The 17,870-nt window shown below is 34.9% G+C and overlaps 3 protein-coding genes across 4 annotated transcripts; all 3 read right to left on the reverse strand.

Moving 5' to 3' along the window:
* Nucleotides 1-3,446: 3,446 nt before the first annotated feature.
* On the reverse strand, nucleotides 3,447-8,063 carry LOC109161172 (plant UBX domain-containing protein 2). Of its 2 annotated transcripts, XM_019309529.1 has the most exons (4): nucleotides 8,047-8,063; nucleotides 4,815-5,739; nucleotides 4,275-4,553; nucleotides 3,447-3,940 (listed from the first exon to the last, which is right to left on the reverse strand). In XM_019309529.1, exons 2-4 carry the CDS (start codon nucleotides 5,703-5,705, stop codon nucleotides 3,686-3,688), a joined length of 1,425 nt encoding a protein of 474 aa, XP_019165074.1. In that variant the 5' UTR covers nucleotides 5,706-5,739; nucleotides 8,047-8,063; the 3' UTR covers nucleotides 3,447-3,685. The 2 variants fall into 2 exon arrangements, with proteins under 2 accessions (XP_019165074.1, XP_019165073.1); XM_019309528.1 differs by lacking the exon at nucleotides 8,047-8,063 and having other exon boundaries at nucleotides 4,815-5,906.
* On the reverse strand, nucleotides 6,860-7,604 carry LOC109161173. The gene is made up of 2 exons (XM_019309531.1): nucleotides 7,353-7,604; nucleotides 6,860-7,197 (listed from the first exon to the last, which is right to left on the reverse strand). The coding sequence occupies exons 1-2, from the start codon at nucleotides 7,553-7,555 to the stop codon at nucleotides 7,002-7,004; spliced, it is 399 nt and encodes a 132-aa protein (XP_019165076.1). The 5' UTR covers nucleotides 7,556-7,604; the 3' UTR covers nucleotides 6,860-7,001.
* A 3,304-nt stretch (nucleotides 8,064-11,367) lies between the features above and the next one.
* Nucleotides 11,368-14,844, reverse strand: LOC109160754 (cysteine-rich repeat secretory protein 12). The gene is made up of 3 exons (XM_019308992.1): nucleotides 13,900-14,844; nucleotides 12,173-12,286; nucleotides 11,368-11,629 (listed from the first exon to the last, which is right to left on the reverse strand). The coding sequence occupies exons 1-3, from the start codon at nucleotides 14,609-14,611 to the stop codon at nucleotides 11,619-11,621; spliced, it is 837 nt and encodes a 278-aa protein (XP_019164537.1). The 5' UTR covers nucleotides 14,612-14,844; the 3' UTR covers nucleotides 11,368-11,618.
* Between the last annotated feature and the right edge of the window lie 3,026 nt (nucleotides 14,845-17,870).

Below are 17,870 nucleotides of genomic sequence, written 5' to 3' on the forward strand. Positions count from 1 at the left end.
TGCCCTCTATACAAAACTTCCCTGGTTGAACGATCCTTCACAAAGAAACAATCAGGGTGAAATTCAAAGAATACATTATTATCACGGGCAAACCGTTGCACAGATAATAAAGACGCAGAAAGCCCAGGAACAAAAAGAACATCAGACAACCGAAACAGTGTTTTAGAAGAGGCTACCGAAGACGAACCAGTACCAACAATAGGTAAACACTTACCGTCACCAACACGAAGATGATCCGGATCGTTATAAGAGACCGTCGAGGACATCAAAGACGGATCTGGGGTGGCATGGTTCGACGCACCAGTGTCGGGAAACCATTGCTGAGTGCTAACCGAAGCCGCATCATCCACAGGATACGCAACATGCGCTCTCGGCCCCGGAGCTCCATCGTACCGGCGAAAGCACGAAGCGGCCGAATGGCCCTCGCCGGAGCAGATCTGGCACTGGACAGCCCCAGCACCGCCACGACCATGGCCACGCCCTTTGCCGCGACCACGGCCGCGGTTGCCGCCTCCACGCTGCTGCCCGCCCGAACGGCCTCCACCTCGCTGAGCCGCCATGGCGACCGGAGCAGCAGCAACATCACCAGCATCATCGGCACATATAAAAGCCTGCGAAACAAGAAAATCGGATAGCTCGGGCAGAGACACCGGAGCACCCCTTGTGAGCGACGCCACCAAAGGACGATATTCGGACCGCAAGCCTCGGAATATATACATATTCTAATCCTCTAGCGTCACCGGACGGCCGGCAAGCGCTAAATCCTCGATAAGCACCTGCGCACGGCCAAGATAGTCCGGGATCGAAGCATCCCCCTGCCGTAATCCTTGCAACTCACCCACCAACCGGAGGGCACGAGCCCGTGTAGTCGAACCAAGAACCTGTTCGATTGCTAACCACAAATGCCGAGAAGTGGACTTACCGATTGCGAGGTGCATCATCTCGTCGGACAAAGATGAGATTAATAAGGAGAGCACGACCTTATCTTGACGGAGCCATGCACTCCGAGCAGCGGAAGACGAAGCCGACGAAGGCACGGCAGGAACAGCTCCCTCGGCAGGCGGCACGGCAAGCGCGGTGATCGGCGGACATACCGAAGTACCATCGACAAAACCCAACAACCCTTGGCCATCCAAGAACGGAAGAAGCTGAGTACGCCAAAACAAAAAATTGCGGGATATCAACTTGATGGAGACGAAGTGATGCGCCGAAGAGAAAGACACCCCCGACTGCAGCGGTGCAACAAGCGCGGCCTCGGAAACGGTCCGTTCAGAACTACCAACAGAGCCGTCATCAGATCCGAGGTGCGCCATTAGAGAGAGGAGAGAGAAACCTGCTGATACCAGATGAGGATACGATATATCTGAAGGAATAATAATGAGTCTGTACAGGAGTATATATAGTAGTGAATAATAAACCTATTACAAGACGAATACTAATAATAATAGGTAACGAATACTAATTACTAATAATAATAGGTAACGAATACTAATGATGATAGAGTCCTAATAATTATTGTTGTGTAGGGTTATATTTGTCATTATACACATTATTCCTTACCATTCCAAACTCAACTAAACAATGGAATTCATATTCCCAGTAATTTCTTTTCCACCAACCAAACAATGGAATCTATTTCCTTAGAATTTATTTTTCATGGAATTTCAATTCCATTTCCCTTCAAATATTTTTCAGCGAACCAAACGAGAGTGCAAGCTAGTCCAACTCGCTTCACCATGCAAATTGCCGACAAGAGGCAACGACTTTAATTTTTGGATTATAGTTAGGATTTGAGTTTACATCACCTTGTTTTTAGATTATTACTTGAACTGAATAATTTAATATAACATTACCCTCCTCACATAATCCAAGTGATCTCAAATTACTTGAACTAAATGCCATAAAGATTTATTATGGTAACTAAATGTTTCATAATTTTAGTGGATAATTCTAAAAATTATTGGTAAACTAATTGATTTCCATCAATCTTCTCATTCAGCATCAATTCTTCTTTATTATCATTGGTGCTCATAATTCCATCTATCCAGCACTAATTTCTTGACTCATACAGTACAAAATACATAGTTAGATAACTACACCAAACGCAATCATCATCACTAAATTATCTTGTTATCCTATAAAGGATGGATTGCAAATTTGCAAGCGCATGCCTATTAGTCTTTAGTATAAGTGGAATATATCAATTTCCCCACACTCCGGCCCGACAGAGTATCTGAGAAGATATAAATCATGGTAATCCACGGAGACTAAACATTTGTTTAGTGCACACAAGGAGTCCTCTATAAATCATGGTAATCCACGGAGACTAGACATTTGTTTAGTGCGCACTGCCGCTGCTGAGACTCGATCCATGGTCATTCTTCTAAACTTTCACCTCTATGACCAGTTGATAATTGCATTTTTCTAATTGATTTTTTATTTTAAATATGGACATAAATCCATTACAAAATTATTTCTTATAAAATATTAATTATTTTAATAATGATAATAATTATTATATTATTTATATAAAAATAAAATTTGCAATTGTTATAAATATTAATAATAATTATAATAAAAAGATGTAAATAAGTCATTTTTAACTTAGCTTGTAACTTATTATAATAAAATAAGTTGATAAATATAAATAATTTTAAACTCAAGATTTTTTTTTTTTTTTTTTTTTTTAATTTTGTGAATGTGGCGGGACGGATCAAGATTTTTAGTATTTGATTTGGCATGACTTGACGCATATTTGATCAAGATTTGACGAATGTATCGACTTTGAACTAAAGAAATTAAAGAACAAAAATAATTTTTTTTTTTAGGTTTTGGGCCAGACTATGATTTTTATTATTTGGTTCGGTCTTACTCAATTCATATTTTAATCGGTCATTAATAAATATAATAAGTCTAAACTAAATAAATTTGAAGAAGAAAAATGTTTTCTAATGTTTTTGGGTTATAGTCGGGACCAAACCGAGCCAAAAATTTTATTGTTTAACACATCTCAATCAAACTCATGTGTTAATCAAACTAACTCAGTCCAATTTAAATAATTACTAGATAGATGGTGAGTCAATCAGCCCATTTGAAACAATTCAAAGGGAGAGAGAGAAAAAACGTAAGTATGAATAATATTCTATAATTCAGATTCATCTAAAATTACATAAAAGGATTGTATTTTTTTTGAATGCTAAAAGGATTGTATTTGAATGTTTTGTCTATTGACCTTTTAATTTACCTCCTTGTGAGCCTTTTTTATTTGAGTCAATTAATTATGGAAAAATTTGACCGATTTGTCGAGTGCACCTTGAGGTAGCAGGTAAAAGTTACAAGCAAAATTGCAATCATTATCCGAGCTGATAAACCTCACTTTTATATTTCAGTGACAGGGTGGGGGTTTAATGAGAACAATTTAATCAGCAAACTCATACCACCCAAAAAAAAAAAAAAAAAATTATTTAGTAAAAGTTTTACTTTGATTCCAAAAGGAGGTATCAAGCAATTAAACTGTACATTTGATCTACCTGTTGAAATCATTTATGAAAGAAGGAAAAGTATGAAAAATCAACTATAAAAGTTCATAAAGGGATTGCCATCTTCATGTCATCAGATCATATACCTCAAACCTCAAACCAGTACTTTTTGCAACTGACTTTTCAATCGAGTTTTGAATGACTCACTACGGCGCCACTGCATTTTCACTCACGAGGGGTTCGCTGATCACGAGCAGTTCATTGGAGAGACCCGTGAAGACAACAGAATCAGTCTCGATAGGCTTGCACTTTATCAGGGCAGCGGGAACCAAATCCTCCTCCTCGAGCGTTCTGGCTTTCTCCCCCGCTGCAGGGAAACATGGTATTACACGGCGTTTAATCACCACTGGATGCAGAAGTTCAAACTCCAAGCTTGGTTCCTTCAATGCAGAGCTCACAAACTGTGTAGGAAAGAATATTCGAAGTCAATTTAATAATAAAATCCAATATAATATGGATTGCGCAATCTACTTTCACTAGATCTTGTATCAAATGATCCCTAACGGCATTTATTTCAAACGAATATGGCATGTAACCTATAACGAGAAACTGGGCAGTTAAGAGAATGCAAAGATTTTCCTTCAAAATGTTTCTACTACCAAATCCCATAATTATCATGCCTAAATCAAACACGGGAAAATTTAGGAAATGAATATTCACACATCCGTCATAATAACATGATTTCTACGTTGAATAACAAGAAAGAAGGTATGTTGCATATTGAAGAGAACTAACCTCATAAAGGGAACTAGTTGGCTCCGAGGGCAAAAACACTCCTTGAAGTACAACTCCATCTGGAAATTGAATCCGGATGACAGTTTTCGTATACCTCTTTTTTGTAGCTTTTGCCAACTTTTCCTTGTACGATTTAGGAATCAAAAGTTGGGATTCTTCAATCTTTTTCCTCTTCATTTCTGCCTCTCTTCTCAGTTCCTCACGTGACAGGTTGAAAAAAGAATCAGGCAGCTCAATTTTAGCTGCAACACTTTCAGGCACAGCAAAGAACACTCGGACCTAGTGGATTAAAGAAAATTGTTCACTATATATATTCCTGTATCCTGTATCTTTGGAATTAAGTTAATTCAATACAATTCATTCAGTTCTCATCATCATCACCGCAATATGCAAATCTTTGAAGCAACTCTACTCACAACCATTTATCTTTTATTATAATCTTCTAACATCTAGATTCCAGAGTACTAATTATGGCAGTAAAATGCAGGAGAGCATAAAAAAGAATAACTTTGTTACAAAAGCACACAAGAACAGGCATACCTGTCTATCGATCTTCTTTGGTTCAACCGGTTCTTCTGCCTTAGCAGGAGCTTTCGACTGAAAGTTCTCGACTTTTTGGGGCTCCAGAAATGAAACTGTGTTCTTAAGCAAAACGATTCCTTCTTCTGAAGGAGCATCCATGGCAGCCCACATTTCCCCACCTTCATCTTTCAATACAAACCCCACAAACTCCAAGAGCTCCACACCTCCAGCCACATCGACAATCGCCTCCTTTATCTTTGGATTCCCCATCCTAACTTTCCTAAATTTTGCATTCTCGGGTTCCTTTACGATATTCCTCAAGAGCTTGAGCACGATTTCCAGAGACCCTTCTGAGGGCTTCCCAGAAAGATAAGTGGAAACACAAGCTTCCAATTCACTTTTCACCTCAATTCCCTTCTCGCCTATCTCGGGATCATTGGAAACATTCACATTGCTCACTCCGGAGCTCAAACAGCTCTCCACATGAGCATACACCTCTTCCTCGGAACCGAACCCTCTTCCACAAACAGGGCATTCAATCACATTCAGCTCATAGCCATTAGGGTTTCTCTTACCCGAGGTAATCAACGAACCATAAGGATCAAATCCACTTCTCGATTCAACCTTCGCCTCCTGATCAGCACGAATCTCAGGCTTTCGCTGGATTTTTTCCTCCGAATCAACCCGAATTTCGGGCTTTTTCTCAGCTCTTTGTTCCGCAGGTTTAGAATTCGTGGGTTGATTCGGCCTCGGATTCGAATAACTCGGAATGGAATTGGCGGTTGGTCCCGACGAAGATGAACCCAAAACTCTGCCTTGACCCTTGAATTTTCCAGAAGAAGAAGAAGAAGAAATCTGATTGTTCATTTTCTTCATGAACCCTTTGAATTTATCCTTCACATCATCCATTTCGTGAAGACAAATTATCAAATCAAGTCTTGATCTTTTAGGGGTGGGCAGGAGTAAAAGCGCCTGATTTTCTGAGACAAAGAATTCGAATCTGAGCTTGGCTTCTGTATACAGAAAGTGAAGTAAGAAAGCAAAGAGAATGGTAGGGTTTTGGAGAAGAAGCAAATTGAGGAGGATTCAAGAAATTTGGTTGCAAGAAATCTGGAAGGGTGTAAATGGCGCGTAATGGGCTGTCAGACCCAATGGAATCATGCCAATTCAGCACGATTGTATTTGGGCCCCACGTAGCATCCCACCGTCAACCTGTCATCAATATTCCGGTAATCCGGTTACGTTATTTTTAGGCTGTAATAATATTGTATATTTTGTGACAATATTAGTTTAAACATTCCAGAATTTTCCCGTCTATGACTTTTAAAAGAAAAATAAAGTAAATGAAAATATATTTATTTTTCTGAAAATATTTTTTGAATTACTAAATAGATCTTTGGGTCAGAAAAGAGAGTGGCACATAATTTTTAATTCTTTTTGGGTAATAAAACATTGATATGTAATGGGAGGTTTAATTTCTCTCCAGAGTAAAATAATTAATTACATTTACCATTGATATTTGATCATGCCTATTGAGTCATTGAGCTATTGTGATTTATATCATCTCAAATGTTCTATCAGATCAAGGTGAATCAACCTTTAAAGTTAGGGATTCAACTTTTTAAAAAAGAAAAAGAAAAAAAAATTGATTCAATATTCAAATAGTATGTTTTTAAATAACTATTATAACATGTTTTTGTTTTTAAATAACTTTTATAACATTTTTTTTTTTGATAGGGGAAGGGGCCAAAGGCCCACTTTTATAACATGTTCGAATCATAAAATAAATTTTGAGTAAATAACAATCGTTATTACATGGCGATGGAATAGACAATGAATAAAATAGTACAAAAATTTTATTTCATTATTTAATTTGTTAAAGAAGTAAATTTTAAAAATTATATTCCAATGTTTGATTAATTTAAGGAATAGATATTTAATAAATATTCAAAACAAAAAATACATTTTATATCATATCAAATGTTATATATGTGCATAATAATAATAATAATAATTATTATTATTATTATTATTATTATTCTCAATAATAATAATAACCGAAATTAATCTACACGATTTCATCAAAGTCAACGACGTAATGTTTGGTGATTTTAATTGCATTGAATTCTCAAGCTGAGTCAACAACGCAGCGTTTGGTGATACATAACATTAATAGAATTGAATTCTCGACTCGACCGGGTCAACTCATTCCTGGTTTTCGAGCTTCTCAACTCGCTCGCTCAGCTTCTCCATCCGCGCCACCATATTGGTGACGGAGTAGAGCAGCCAGTAGAACACCAAGGCGGCGCCCACCAGCAGCGCATTCCGCTGGCTCTTCACCACCGACTTCTGGTACCGCAGCTGCTCCGCCGCCGTGCACACCTCCCCCGTCAACTTGCACCTGTAAAATAAATAAATAATTGAGATATAAAGTTATAAAATATAATTAAAATAGAATCCTTGATAAGATCTTTGACTGAGATAAAAAAAAAGAATTAATGACAGCAAATAATAATTAATAAATAATAAATCAGAATTATATCAGTCCAACAATACCTCGGGCGAGCATCGTGTTTCCAGTAGATGTCGAGGATCAAGAAGAGGCAGAAGGGGACGACGGAGAGGAAGGGTTTGAGGAGGCTGCGGGTGCCGGAGATTAGACCCTTCCGCAGAGGATTCCCTACCGGAAGGGTGAGTAGAATGACCATCACCGCCTCTGCGCCGGCCGCCGCGCCGACAACCACCCACTCTAACGCCATATATATATGCACTGTTTGATTTATTTTTATTTTAGAATTTTGGTTATATTGTTTTTGTTCAGGATATTGTGCATCTGACAGCAGTACTGTTATAAGAAGGCAAAGAGGAATGGAATTGGTGATGAGTCAGCAGACGGGAGAAGTTGCCAAGTGGCAATTAGATGACATGTTCATGCACACGTTTTGCTACGAATGTTACACGTGGCAGCTTTTGATGGAAACTATAACTTTGTCATGTGTTGCAATATAATAATTTTCTTTAATAGAAAAAATGGCGTGAATGCATGGAGCTAACCCGAACCTATTTTCATCTTTTTGGAGGCAATTTATTGTAATGGAACATGAAATTTTTATTCTCTTTTAATATTTTATTTTCCACATCTTTCTGAATGAAAGTTACAATACCAATTCTTATATTACCTTCATATATCTTTACTATATATAGACAATTGAATCTTTATACTAATTATTTCTAACAATTAAATTTTTTATCAACCAAACAATGAATCAATAAAATTTTTTTTATTTATAAAATTTAAGTTCAATTCTTTCTCGATTCTTTTCACAAATCAGGCTGTAAGTTCAAATTTAAGATCATTTTTACCAATAAAACTAATATTTAAAAAAGAAAGTCCATACTTACTACACAGACAAGCCATTAAAGTAGACCCATTTTGAAATATTAGCCCAATTATAATTATAATACAAGTGAAGTCATTTTGGCCCAAATAGAATAAAATCGCAAATTATGCTGTGGAAATCAGTTCACCATGCGCATGGTGAACACAGGGGTAGATCTATAATTTCTACGCTGTAGATTTATAATTTTGTTTTTCATTTGTTATTAACGACGTTTTTCTTTTCGCAATCGCATTATTTCGTCTTCGCAATACAGATATTATGAATCTACAATATAGAAATTATGAATCTAAAAATTATGAATCTACATTATAGATGTTATGAATCTACAGTATAGAAATTATAAATTTACAGCTTAAAAATTATGGATCTATCCCGTGTTCACCATGCGCATGGTGAACACGGTTCCACAACATAACTATTGGAATAAAATGCTTTTTTTTTTTTTTTTTTTTTTTTTTTTTGAGAACTAAATAGAATAAAATGCAAATGCCTTAAATTAATCACATATGATATGATACCCTGAGACAACCTCATAAGAGCCCTATATATTACGAATTTCAAGATGTAACACTCTAAATATTAAAGAAATGTATATTAAAACGTTTATTAATACTCAAAATAGTCATTAGCTATAATGAATTTCTCGATTTAGTCATATTCAACTATTGTGACATACTTTAGTCTTAAATTTTTGTGACTTTACTCGATGTAGTCTTCCAGTTAGGTTTCCATCCACCAACCGTTAAATATGAGAATAAACTTGTAATTTTTATATTTCTTCTTTCAATCATAAACAAAGCTCATCTTCCTTTCTTCTTTATAGATTATAGTTGCCATTGAACCCTAAGATAACTCTGACAACACCTTCGTAGGATCTCTGAGATCGACTAGCCGTGCCAATGGGGTCGGTTTGGCTATTCTTTTATATTAAAAAGGAATTCTGAATCGTGCTCACAGAAACTGACTTTTATTTATTTTTGATTTTACAATTACATTAACAATTTATTTTTCAACTAGTCCAAATCGCGGTAGGATTAATGTTATTTCATCCCACTAATTTGTATGCAATGGACTGTAGACAAAGCACACTGACAACAAAAAAATTGAATGAATCATATCAATTTTATATTTTTCAATAGCCCATGCCATCATCTAGCTTTATCATGTCCCTCTTTTTTAAGGTAATGACCTAATTAATGATATCATGATATCTAATGCTTTATGCTTTGTTATGGGAATATACAAACCCTTTTCTCTAATCCCATTAATTAAATCTAGCATCTTATCATCACCCACAAATTCATTTTTAAAATGAGGGTTTAGCTTTAATCAGCATGATTGCAAAGGAATATCCTAAAAATAAAATTGTTACTATTGTACTATATGTACTATTATTTAATTTAATTCAATGTACAAAAGTATAGAATAATGAAAAAGTTAAGATTCTACACAATTTCTCTCTTTCTTTTTAATGAGAAGAAGGAATATATTAGATAGATTTAGCTCCCAATAAAATACATACATGGATTCAATCATTCCAATCTTGAGATTATATTCTTAACATTGCCCTTTAATTTGAATATTCTATATACCATATCATTAAAAAAACTCAAATTTATTTTAAAATGTAGTCAATAATTTAGGGTACAAATTCTTAAATATAAATCGCACTTCATATATTACATGTGTGGAATGTATGTATTATTGTTTTATTTTATAACAAATCACATATATATATTGGAAATTTTCAGCAAAAATGATATTTTAATTAAGTAGCTACTGTGTGGTACAAATATATGTAGGGTCTACCCTCGATTTTGGTCGAGTTATAGTGAATTCGGGTTCTTGAGACGAAAAAATTGATATATTGTACGTGGAATAAGAAATTGATTCTTAAAATGGACTAATTTGAGTTGAAAAATGGAGTTAGAAATATTTGAAAGTAGTCTGTGTCTCACATCAAAATGAGAAGTGATGAGTTTTACATTAGATAAAGGTATCCACGTACAAAACTTGGGACATCTATGAGTATTTGTTATTGAAGTTATTATTAATCTTTCCTCTTGGTCAAACTTTGAATATCTTTTCTTGATTTTTTTTTTAGTTGTTTGGCTTTAGTCTTGAACATCCAACAACTCTCTGCTAATAAAGAGGTTACATAGTACTATCACATGCATAATAAACAGAACTAATATACCAAACATAACATTTTGCACTTAAAGTTTTAGGGCGAACATCCTCACCTCAACTCATCATATCAAAGTTACTAAAACTTTATAATATGTTGCTATATATCTTCTTTTATATAGTATCATCACCCTCATATATTCAATAACCATATTAGGTTTTAACTAATTAACTAATGTGTCGTCTTCAAACTGTAGATATGATCTTACAATTTTCACTTGTCTTGGTACAGAATACGTACTAGTCTAGTAGCTGGAGAAAATATTTCACATTATTCTTCGATTAGAGATCGAGAAAGAGATATATGGATGCATGTTGGGGTTATCTCCACCAGGTTGTTACAAGTCTTCTTTTTCATTTAGTCGGGGGAGAAGAAGGACATGTCATTACATGCCTTCTTTTCCACTTAGTTGGAGCTAAGAAATTAAAGATAAAGAAAAATATTATTATTACTTATTTGCCCTTGCCTTTTTTTCTTTGAAGGTCAATTTTTATATATATCCTCCCTCTGTGTTTTTCAATAGTCATATTTTGAGGGGGGAAATAGAAAAACTTCTTAAATTTAAGTGTCACTCTACAATCTATAAATAAACCGATGCAGGTGCAAATCATAAAATCTCTTTATGTCAATCAACCAAAATTGGTTAAATAAGCTAAAAATTAAAATAGCTGATATCCAAATACTCTCCCATTATGTTACTAATTAAATTACACCAGCTGCTAGCATACATAAATTTATGTTCATTCAAATATATTCTAGTCAATTCTCTCACTTTCTTCACTAAACCATTCTTTGGAATAAGCTATTCATATCAGAAGACATCAAAAGGGAAAGGGGATAGTAACTATGCACATTTTAGAAAAGAAAAAAAGTGGCCTTGGCATCATGCCCTAAAGTGAAGAGCCCATCTTTAGCTGCAAATAGATTGACATAAACTTAAAGTATGTATACACAAATAAATGAGAAATAGCAAGTGGGGTACGGTGTCTAAGTTTGATCTCATATGTGTTATTTCAACAGCCTTTAATTACTTCACTTGTTTCAATGTACCTCTTTACAGTCCATACAAGAAGCTAAGGGGGAACTCTTCAAAAAGCACATTAAAAAGAGCAAAGTAGCTAGGCCAATAATAATAATAATACTAATACAAAAGCAAAAGAGCACCTAAAGCAAAACAATTTACCCAAAGGATGCAACAACATACACTTTACTAGTATATCCACAAAATGCTCTTTATTTTCCACCTGCAAATTCAAAATAAAGAAGGCTCAAATTCCAATCTCACCTTTCTATATCATATATCATATATAATCTTCAAGTTAGCCGGGTATCCAGTTGACTTGGTAACCACAAAGTTCCAAGTTCAATGCCCCGTAAAAGTTACTTATTGACGTTTTTGGTTTGAATCGGTCAACTATGGATAATCTAGGCTGGTATACGGTATACCTCCTTTGCTGATTAGGGTTATTATAAAGTGGATTTCATCCAAAGTGCAATTTTGAGTAGTGGCAACAGCCTTTCCCGTATATTAAAGAAAATGGTGAAATGAAAAATTAAAGAGTTGAAGAGTTAAAAGTAAACACAACCTATATAACTTATAATTTAAACTATTGGAAGAATATATAGTCAAAAGATTGTTGATTAAACTATTGGAAGAATATATAGTCAAAAGATTGTTGATTATTTGATACTTTAAAGTTCTCCATACACACATGCATAGAGATAAACACACACATATGTATGTATATAAAGTAAGTATATATTTAAAAGAAAGAGTGGCAAATTACCTTTTGGTTCACAAAGTTTGCTCAAAACAGAGAGGAAAACAACCAGTACAGCCACACCAGCAATGAGTCCTATTGTGATTGCAAGTGTTCTCTCAACTTCTTCATCGTTATCATCTGCAAATTAGAGTGACATTAGTCCTTAATTACTTCCTCACACAATTTAATTTCTCGGTTCTTTTAATTGAATTGATTCTTACACATATCTAATCGATACAGATTATACAAACACTATTTTATTTAATTGTTACGTTACACTCTATACTTATTAGTTACACGATCAATCATATCCAACTATAAACCTACTTTGCAGTACATCAAGCGACAACATAATATTTTTTTAAATTAGGCATTTCTAATAATTATTTTTTTCTAGAAGTCTTATCTTATTTCTTAGGTCAACAATCGAGAATATTTCTATTATATTATTGGAGGTTACAACTAATAATTTCATTGCCAAAGTGATTCATTATAAACCAAGGAGAAAATAATAATAATATTAATCCATCCACTTGTGGTACTACATTGCTTGTTCTCAAGAAAGTACAAGATTTGGTGACATGTTATTTGGTCAAGGCTAGAATTTGGTGAAGTTTCTTGGAAATTATATTGGCCCATTGCGGTTGGTAAAATACAAAGTAAAGGAAGCCAACCATGGCATGTGCAATTGGTTGAACTTTTTGTTATTTGTAGCAATAATAGTGAATTATCTTGGCTACAATAGAATATGTCCATTTTTTATTCTTGCAAGGACTAAACATATCCAATATCCAAATCCATACTCTTTTGCTTTGTAAGGAATGTCAAGTTGTCTTTTTTAATAGGAGTAATAATAATTTTAATTGGAATTTCAAATTTTCTCATCTTATCTAAAAATATCTTATTTAGTCTTAGTCATTATTTTTTTCTTTTATACGAGATCATAAATTACGAAATAAAAAACTAACAGATCAGATTGTTTGACAAACTGATTAATCATACGAGAATAAGAATAGTGACAAGATTGTGATTTGGTAAATACAGTTTTTATTTTTCTGGACCAGTTAGAGCGGTTGATATATGATTGTGGTGAAAATGTGGGGTGGGGTGGGGTTGGGTGGGGGGTATGGGGTATGGGATAGTGGTGGTTGCTTTTGAATAAAGAATCAAAAGAAAGATTGGAGATGGATGAGAACTACCATTCATCAATCATCAATCTTGTATTTTTTAATGAAAAGAGAAAGTTGAGTCCCTTGGGGGATTCTATTTCCACTTTCCCTCCTATCTTGTATTGAATGGATCAAGAGCTATACTTTATTTCTACCTTTACCTCAATAACTTAGCATACTAAAAATAATGTCCAAACGATATACACCACGTAAAATACTAGAATATATATATAAAAAACAATATATAGTATAATTTTCAGTTCAGTTCCGTGAAAAACATTCTCGATAACTTCTTTTAATATGTTTTGACTTGTTTTAGGGCACATGAGATGTGAATAAATGCATGTTAGAGTTTGATAAAATATCATAATATGTTTTAAACAAGCATGAAATTTTCATAGAATTTCACATACCTTGATTTACAATCAAGTTGATTAGACTTGAAAGAAAAAAAAAAGATAAAATAATATTTAAAAAAAAAAGTGATGAAATTCATGAGTGATAATGAGATAAATTAAGTCAAAAATGAAAAACCAAAAATAAGCAAAAAGCCACAAACCGTCGCCGGCGACAACCGCTTACCGCTTTTTGAGGAGAACCCACGCTCCGAGTAACGCGCGTAGCACTTGGACAGGAACATATCTCCCCACGGCGCGGAGCCACACTCGTTTCTCAGCCGTCCGATGGCGTCCGACAAGCAATCCTGGCACTCCGCTTGGCTCAGGTCTTGCGTGCACTGCGCCACACCCTGGACCCGCCCCGACCCACCGACCCGGAAGTACTGTCCCCCGGCCGTCAGATACGACAGCACGGCATCCCGGCGCGTCTCGTCGTCGGAGCCGTACGAGATCGGCGGCCCACACTTGTGCGACACCACCGTCTTGTCCTCCGCCCCGAGGAACGAGACGTTATCGTACTTCACGAAACACCCGTCGAGCTGCAACGCGCCGCCGGAGGTGTCGACGCACAGCATCCCGAGTTGACTCACCGCCCGGCCCACGCAGTTCCGGCAATCCGCGCTGCCCAGATCGCCGCGGCACTGGTAAAGGCCGTAAACAATGTCGCTCTGGGAGGAGCCCGGCACGGATATCTTGTAGTTGTTGAAGTTGGCGGTGGCAGCTGAGTTGACGAACGAGGTGAGGACCGAGTTGACGTTCGACTCGTACGGCGTCCCCGGCGTGAACTTAATCTGCGAGCAGCCGCCGTAGACGAAAGTGTCGATGGCGGCACGTGACGGCTCGATCATCATTTGAACCGTAAACAATAACAAAGCTATGAGAAAGAAAACCTCCATTATTTTCGTGGAAATTAAGGAAGAATAACCTGTTTGATATTTTGTTACGATGATGTTGTTTTTTTCTGGAAGTGGTGTTAAGGTGAGGGAGAGAGTGAAGTGGTCTGGAAATATTGCATACGAAGATAAAGAGGAATGAGGTGGTGATCGAGGTAAAGACGATGAAGTGTGAATAGTAGACGACTAGAAAACTAGATAACAAAGTCTTGGTGGTTTAGTTTTAGTACGTAGGAAGGTGGAATAATATAATATAATATACAATGAACTATGAAGACGTGTGACTTCGCTTGTGGGCTTGTGGCAACTTTATTCAAATTTTCATTTTTCAATGCTTAATTGATCATCAGCAAATTTTACTCTGATCTGAATCATAGTCCAAAACTGTGTCATTTCTTTTAATGAAAAGAAATAACATTCGTTCTGTGTATCTGTTTAATTTGTATAACATATTTAATTTCATTTTATATACATTGTATAGCTTCATTTTATCACAACTAAAGTCTCATTTTGTTTCAACTACAGTATACATATATACAGTAGTCTTATTACAGTGAGACATGTTATTGAATTTTGAATTTCATTTTATACACACTGTAGTCTTATTACAACACCACTAAATTATAATTCTAATTCAATTACGATTTCATTGGACAATATACACTCAAATATGTAAAACTGTTATTCAGTTTTATATACACTGTAGTTTAATTACAACACAACTAAATTATCATTTAATTTTGATACAATTGACTATAGTTTCATTTGACAATATACACTCGATATGTGAGATATGTTATTCAGTTTCTTTTTATACATACTGTAGTTTTATTTCGACACAACTAAAGTATCATTTCAATTCGATCAACTATAGTTTCATTTGACAATATACATTCAATATGTGAGACATGTTATTCGGTTTTAATACATACTGTAGTTTCGTTTCAACACAACTAAAGTATCATTTCAACCAATTACAGTTCCATTTGTTAATATAAACACAATATGTGAGACAAGTTATTCAATTTCATTTTAGATACACTATAGTAGTTTCATTTTGTTCTTAACATACACATCATAAATATAGGATTTGTTAAGTATAATGACCACTACTGGAAATTATGGAATTTTCGACCACAAGAAAGTGATCTTAAATCAAGTCGAAAGCCTTGTTCCGACCATTTTTGGTATCCGGAAAAACCTTTGTTGCTATTTTCGATCTCTTTTTGGTTTCAACTTGATTTAAGATCACTTTCAGGTGGTCGAAAATTTCATAATTTCCGGTAATGGACCGCCATTTCTTTATTTAAAGAAACAATGTCATTTTGAGACCATGATCCACACAATTGTAGGGACCATTATCCATCGTATAACAATGGTTGATTATCCCAAATCAGAAGTAATATATATGCGTGATATGATGTGCGAAAAACTTGTGCCAAATAATAAAATAAGTAATATGTGGTTCTCACTTGATATTATATACACACACTAGTAAGTAATATATGCGTGATGTGCGAAAAATTGTACCAAATAATAAAATAATAATGATGCTCAAATTATTTAAAATTTTAAACACAAAGTATCTTTTATAATTAATTATTAAAATGGTAAATTCTTATTATTAAATACAAAAATATTGGAGAAAATAAAATATTATCAAAGAGTGTGAAAATTCGATCCTATGTAAACCATTTATACATTTGCCAAATAATAATGTAACGAGTTAATATGCAATATAATCCTCGACTATAATAGTTTTACTTAATTTAGTTCTAAATGACTTTTTATACTCTATTTAATCATCGACTTTAATGATTTTACACACTTTAGTCATCTATTAAAAATTTCGTTTGTTGACTGTTAATAACAAGGTAACCATTTGGGGGACTATATTGAATATTAACTCTTAAGGTAACCATTTGCATAAATTTAATATTTTTTCGGAAATACAAATGAGGGAAAAACCCCAAAATAGCCAACGAACGGCTTATAATCCTAGACCAAATTCTGTCGGTCTCAGATCATCCACCCACAAAAATCCATTCAAAACATTCGAAAGATTCCTGGATCACACCAAATATTTCCAAAACATGAAAACGCTTACTCCGGCTTTGAATTGAGAGTTTCTGCAAATCACAGCATAATAATTGGTAGCAAAATGAGATGTTGTGTGGAAGTACGTACTGGGGCAGCTGTCAGCTATGGCCCTCCCTAATCAAAATAGACTTTTTTAACATTGAAGAGTTGTGGTTATGGATGGGTTAATTGAAAGATGATCGATGAGATAATGCATGCATGCATGCATGGCAGGGCCCTCTACTATTATTATAGATATAACATAATATCTCAGTTGGTCACAGGGTGAAGTTCGAGAACAATATAATGACTTAGGATCGAGTCTCACCAGCGACATTGTAGGTGCAACGTAACCTCTCAAAGTATAGGAGTTCCTTGTATGCAGTAAGCAAATCTTAGTTCAGTTGGTCATAGGGGTGAAGTTCGGGAACAATATAATGACTCGAGATCGAGTCTCACCAGTGACAGGCAGCTGATGAGTTACCATAATTTACCTTCCCTAAATGTTCTGTCGGGCCGCAGTTACGAATTCAACCTTTTTGGAAAAACAATATAATATAATCTCACTCACTTACCAAAACTAAAGCTTCTATACTTGTTTATGGGGCAGTTGGGGTGACTGCGTAACCAAATTAATTATGCTACCAAAGTTTCAACACCTCAATTATACTTATCTAACTTTCCTTTCTTTCTTTCAAAGTCGTTTGTGAAATAGACAGCATGCAGTACCAATGTACCATATAGTCATCGTCATAATAATACTATAATAATAAATAATAGCTAGGCAAAACAGCATTTTTATTTGATACGTAATTAATCGTTTTAATTAGTCCCACACGGTTAAAATTTGTGTAAATATATTTTCAACTGTATAAGATTTCAATGGTTTTGATCATTTGACGACTGGAAACATAAAATGATGTTGATGTTCAGAATTCAGATATTTCAATGGGGTTTTAGTACTTTGGGTATTAAATGGATCTTTTTTCCCAATTCCTTTGACAAGCATGTGTATTTATCTTTTCTGTGTGGGATTTAATTTGTCCAATGCAAATCTACGAATAGTGACTATGAGTAGTAACAGGCATTATAATAATTTCCTCTTATATATATTTTTTATTTATAGGAAGGGGATAACCCTATTACATCAAATACCTCCATTGATTAGTTCGATAAGGTCTAA

This window comes from Ipomoea nil, unplaced genomic scaffold (genome assembly GCF_001879475.1).
Source record: "Ipomoea nil cultivar Tokyo-kokei standard unplaced genomic scaffold, Asagao_1.1 scaffold2921, whole genome shotgun sequence".
Lineage (NCBI taxonomy): Eukaryota > Viridiplantae > Streptophyta > Magnoliopsida > Solanales > Convolvulaceae > Ipomoea > Ipomoea nil.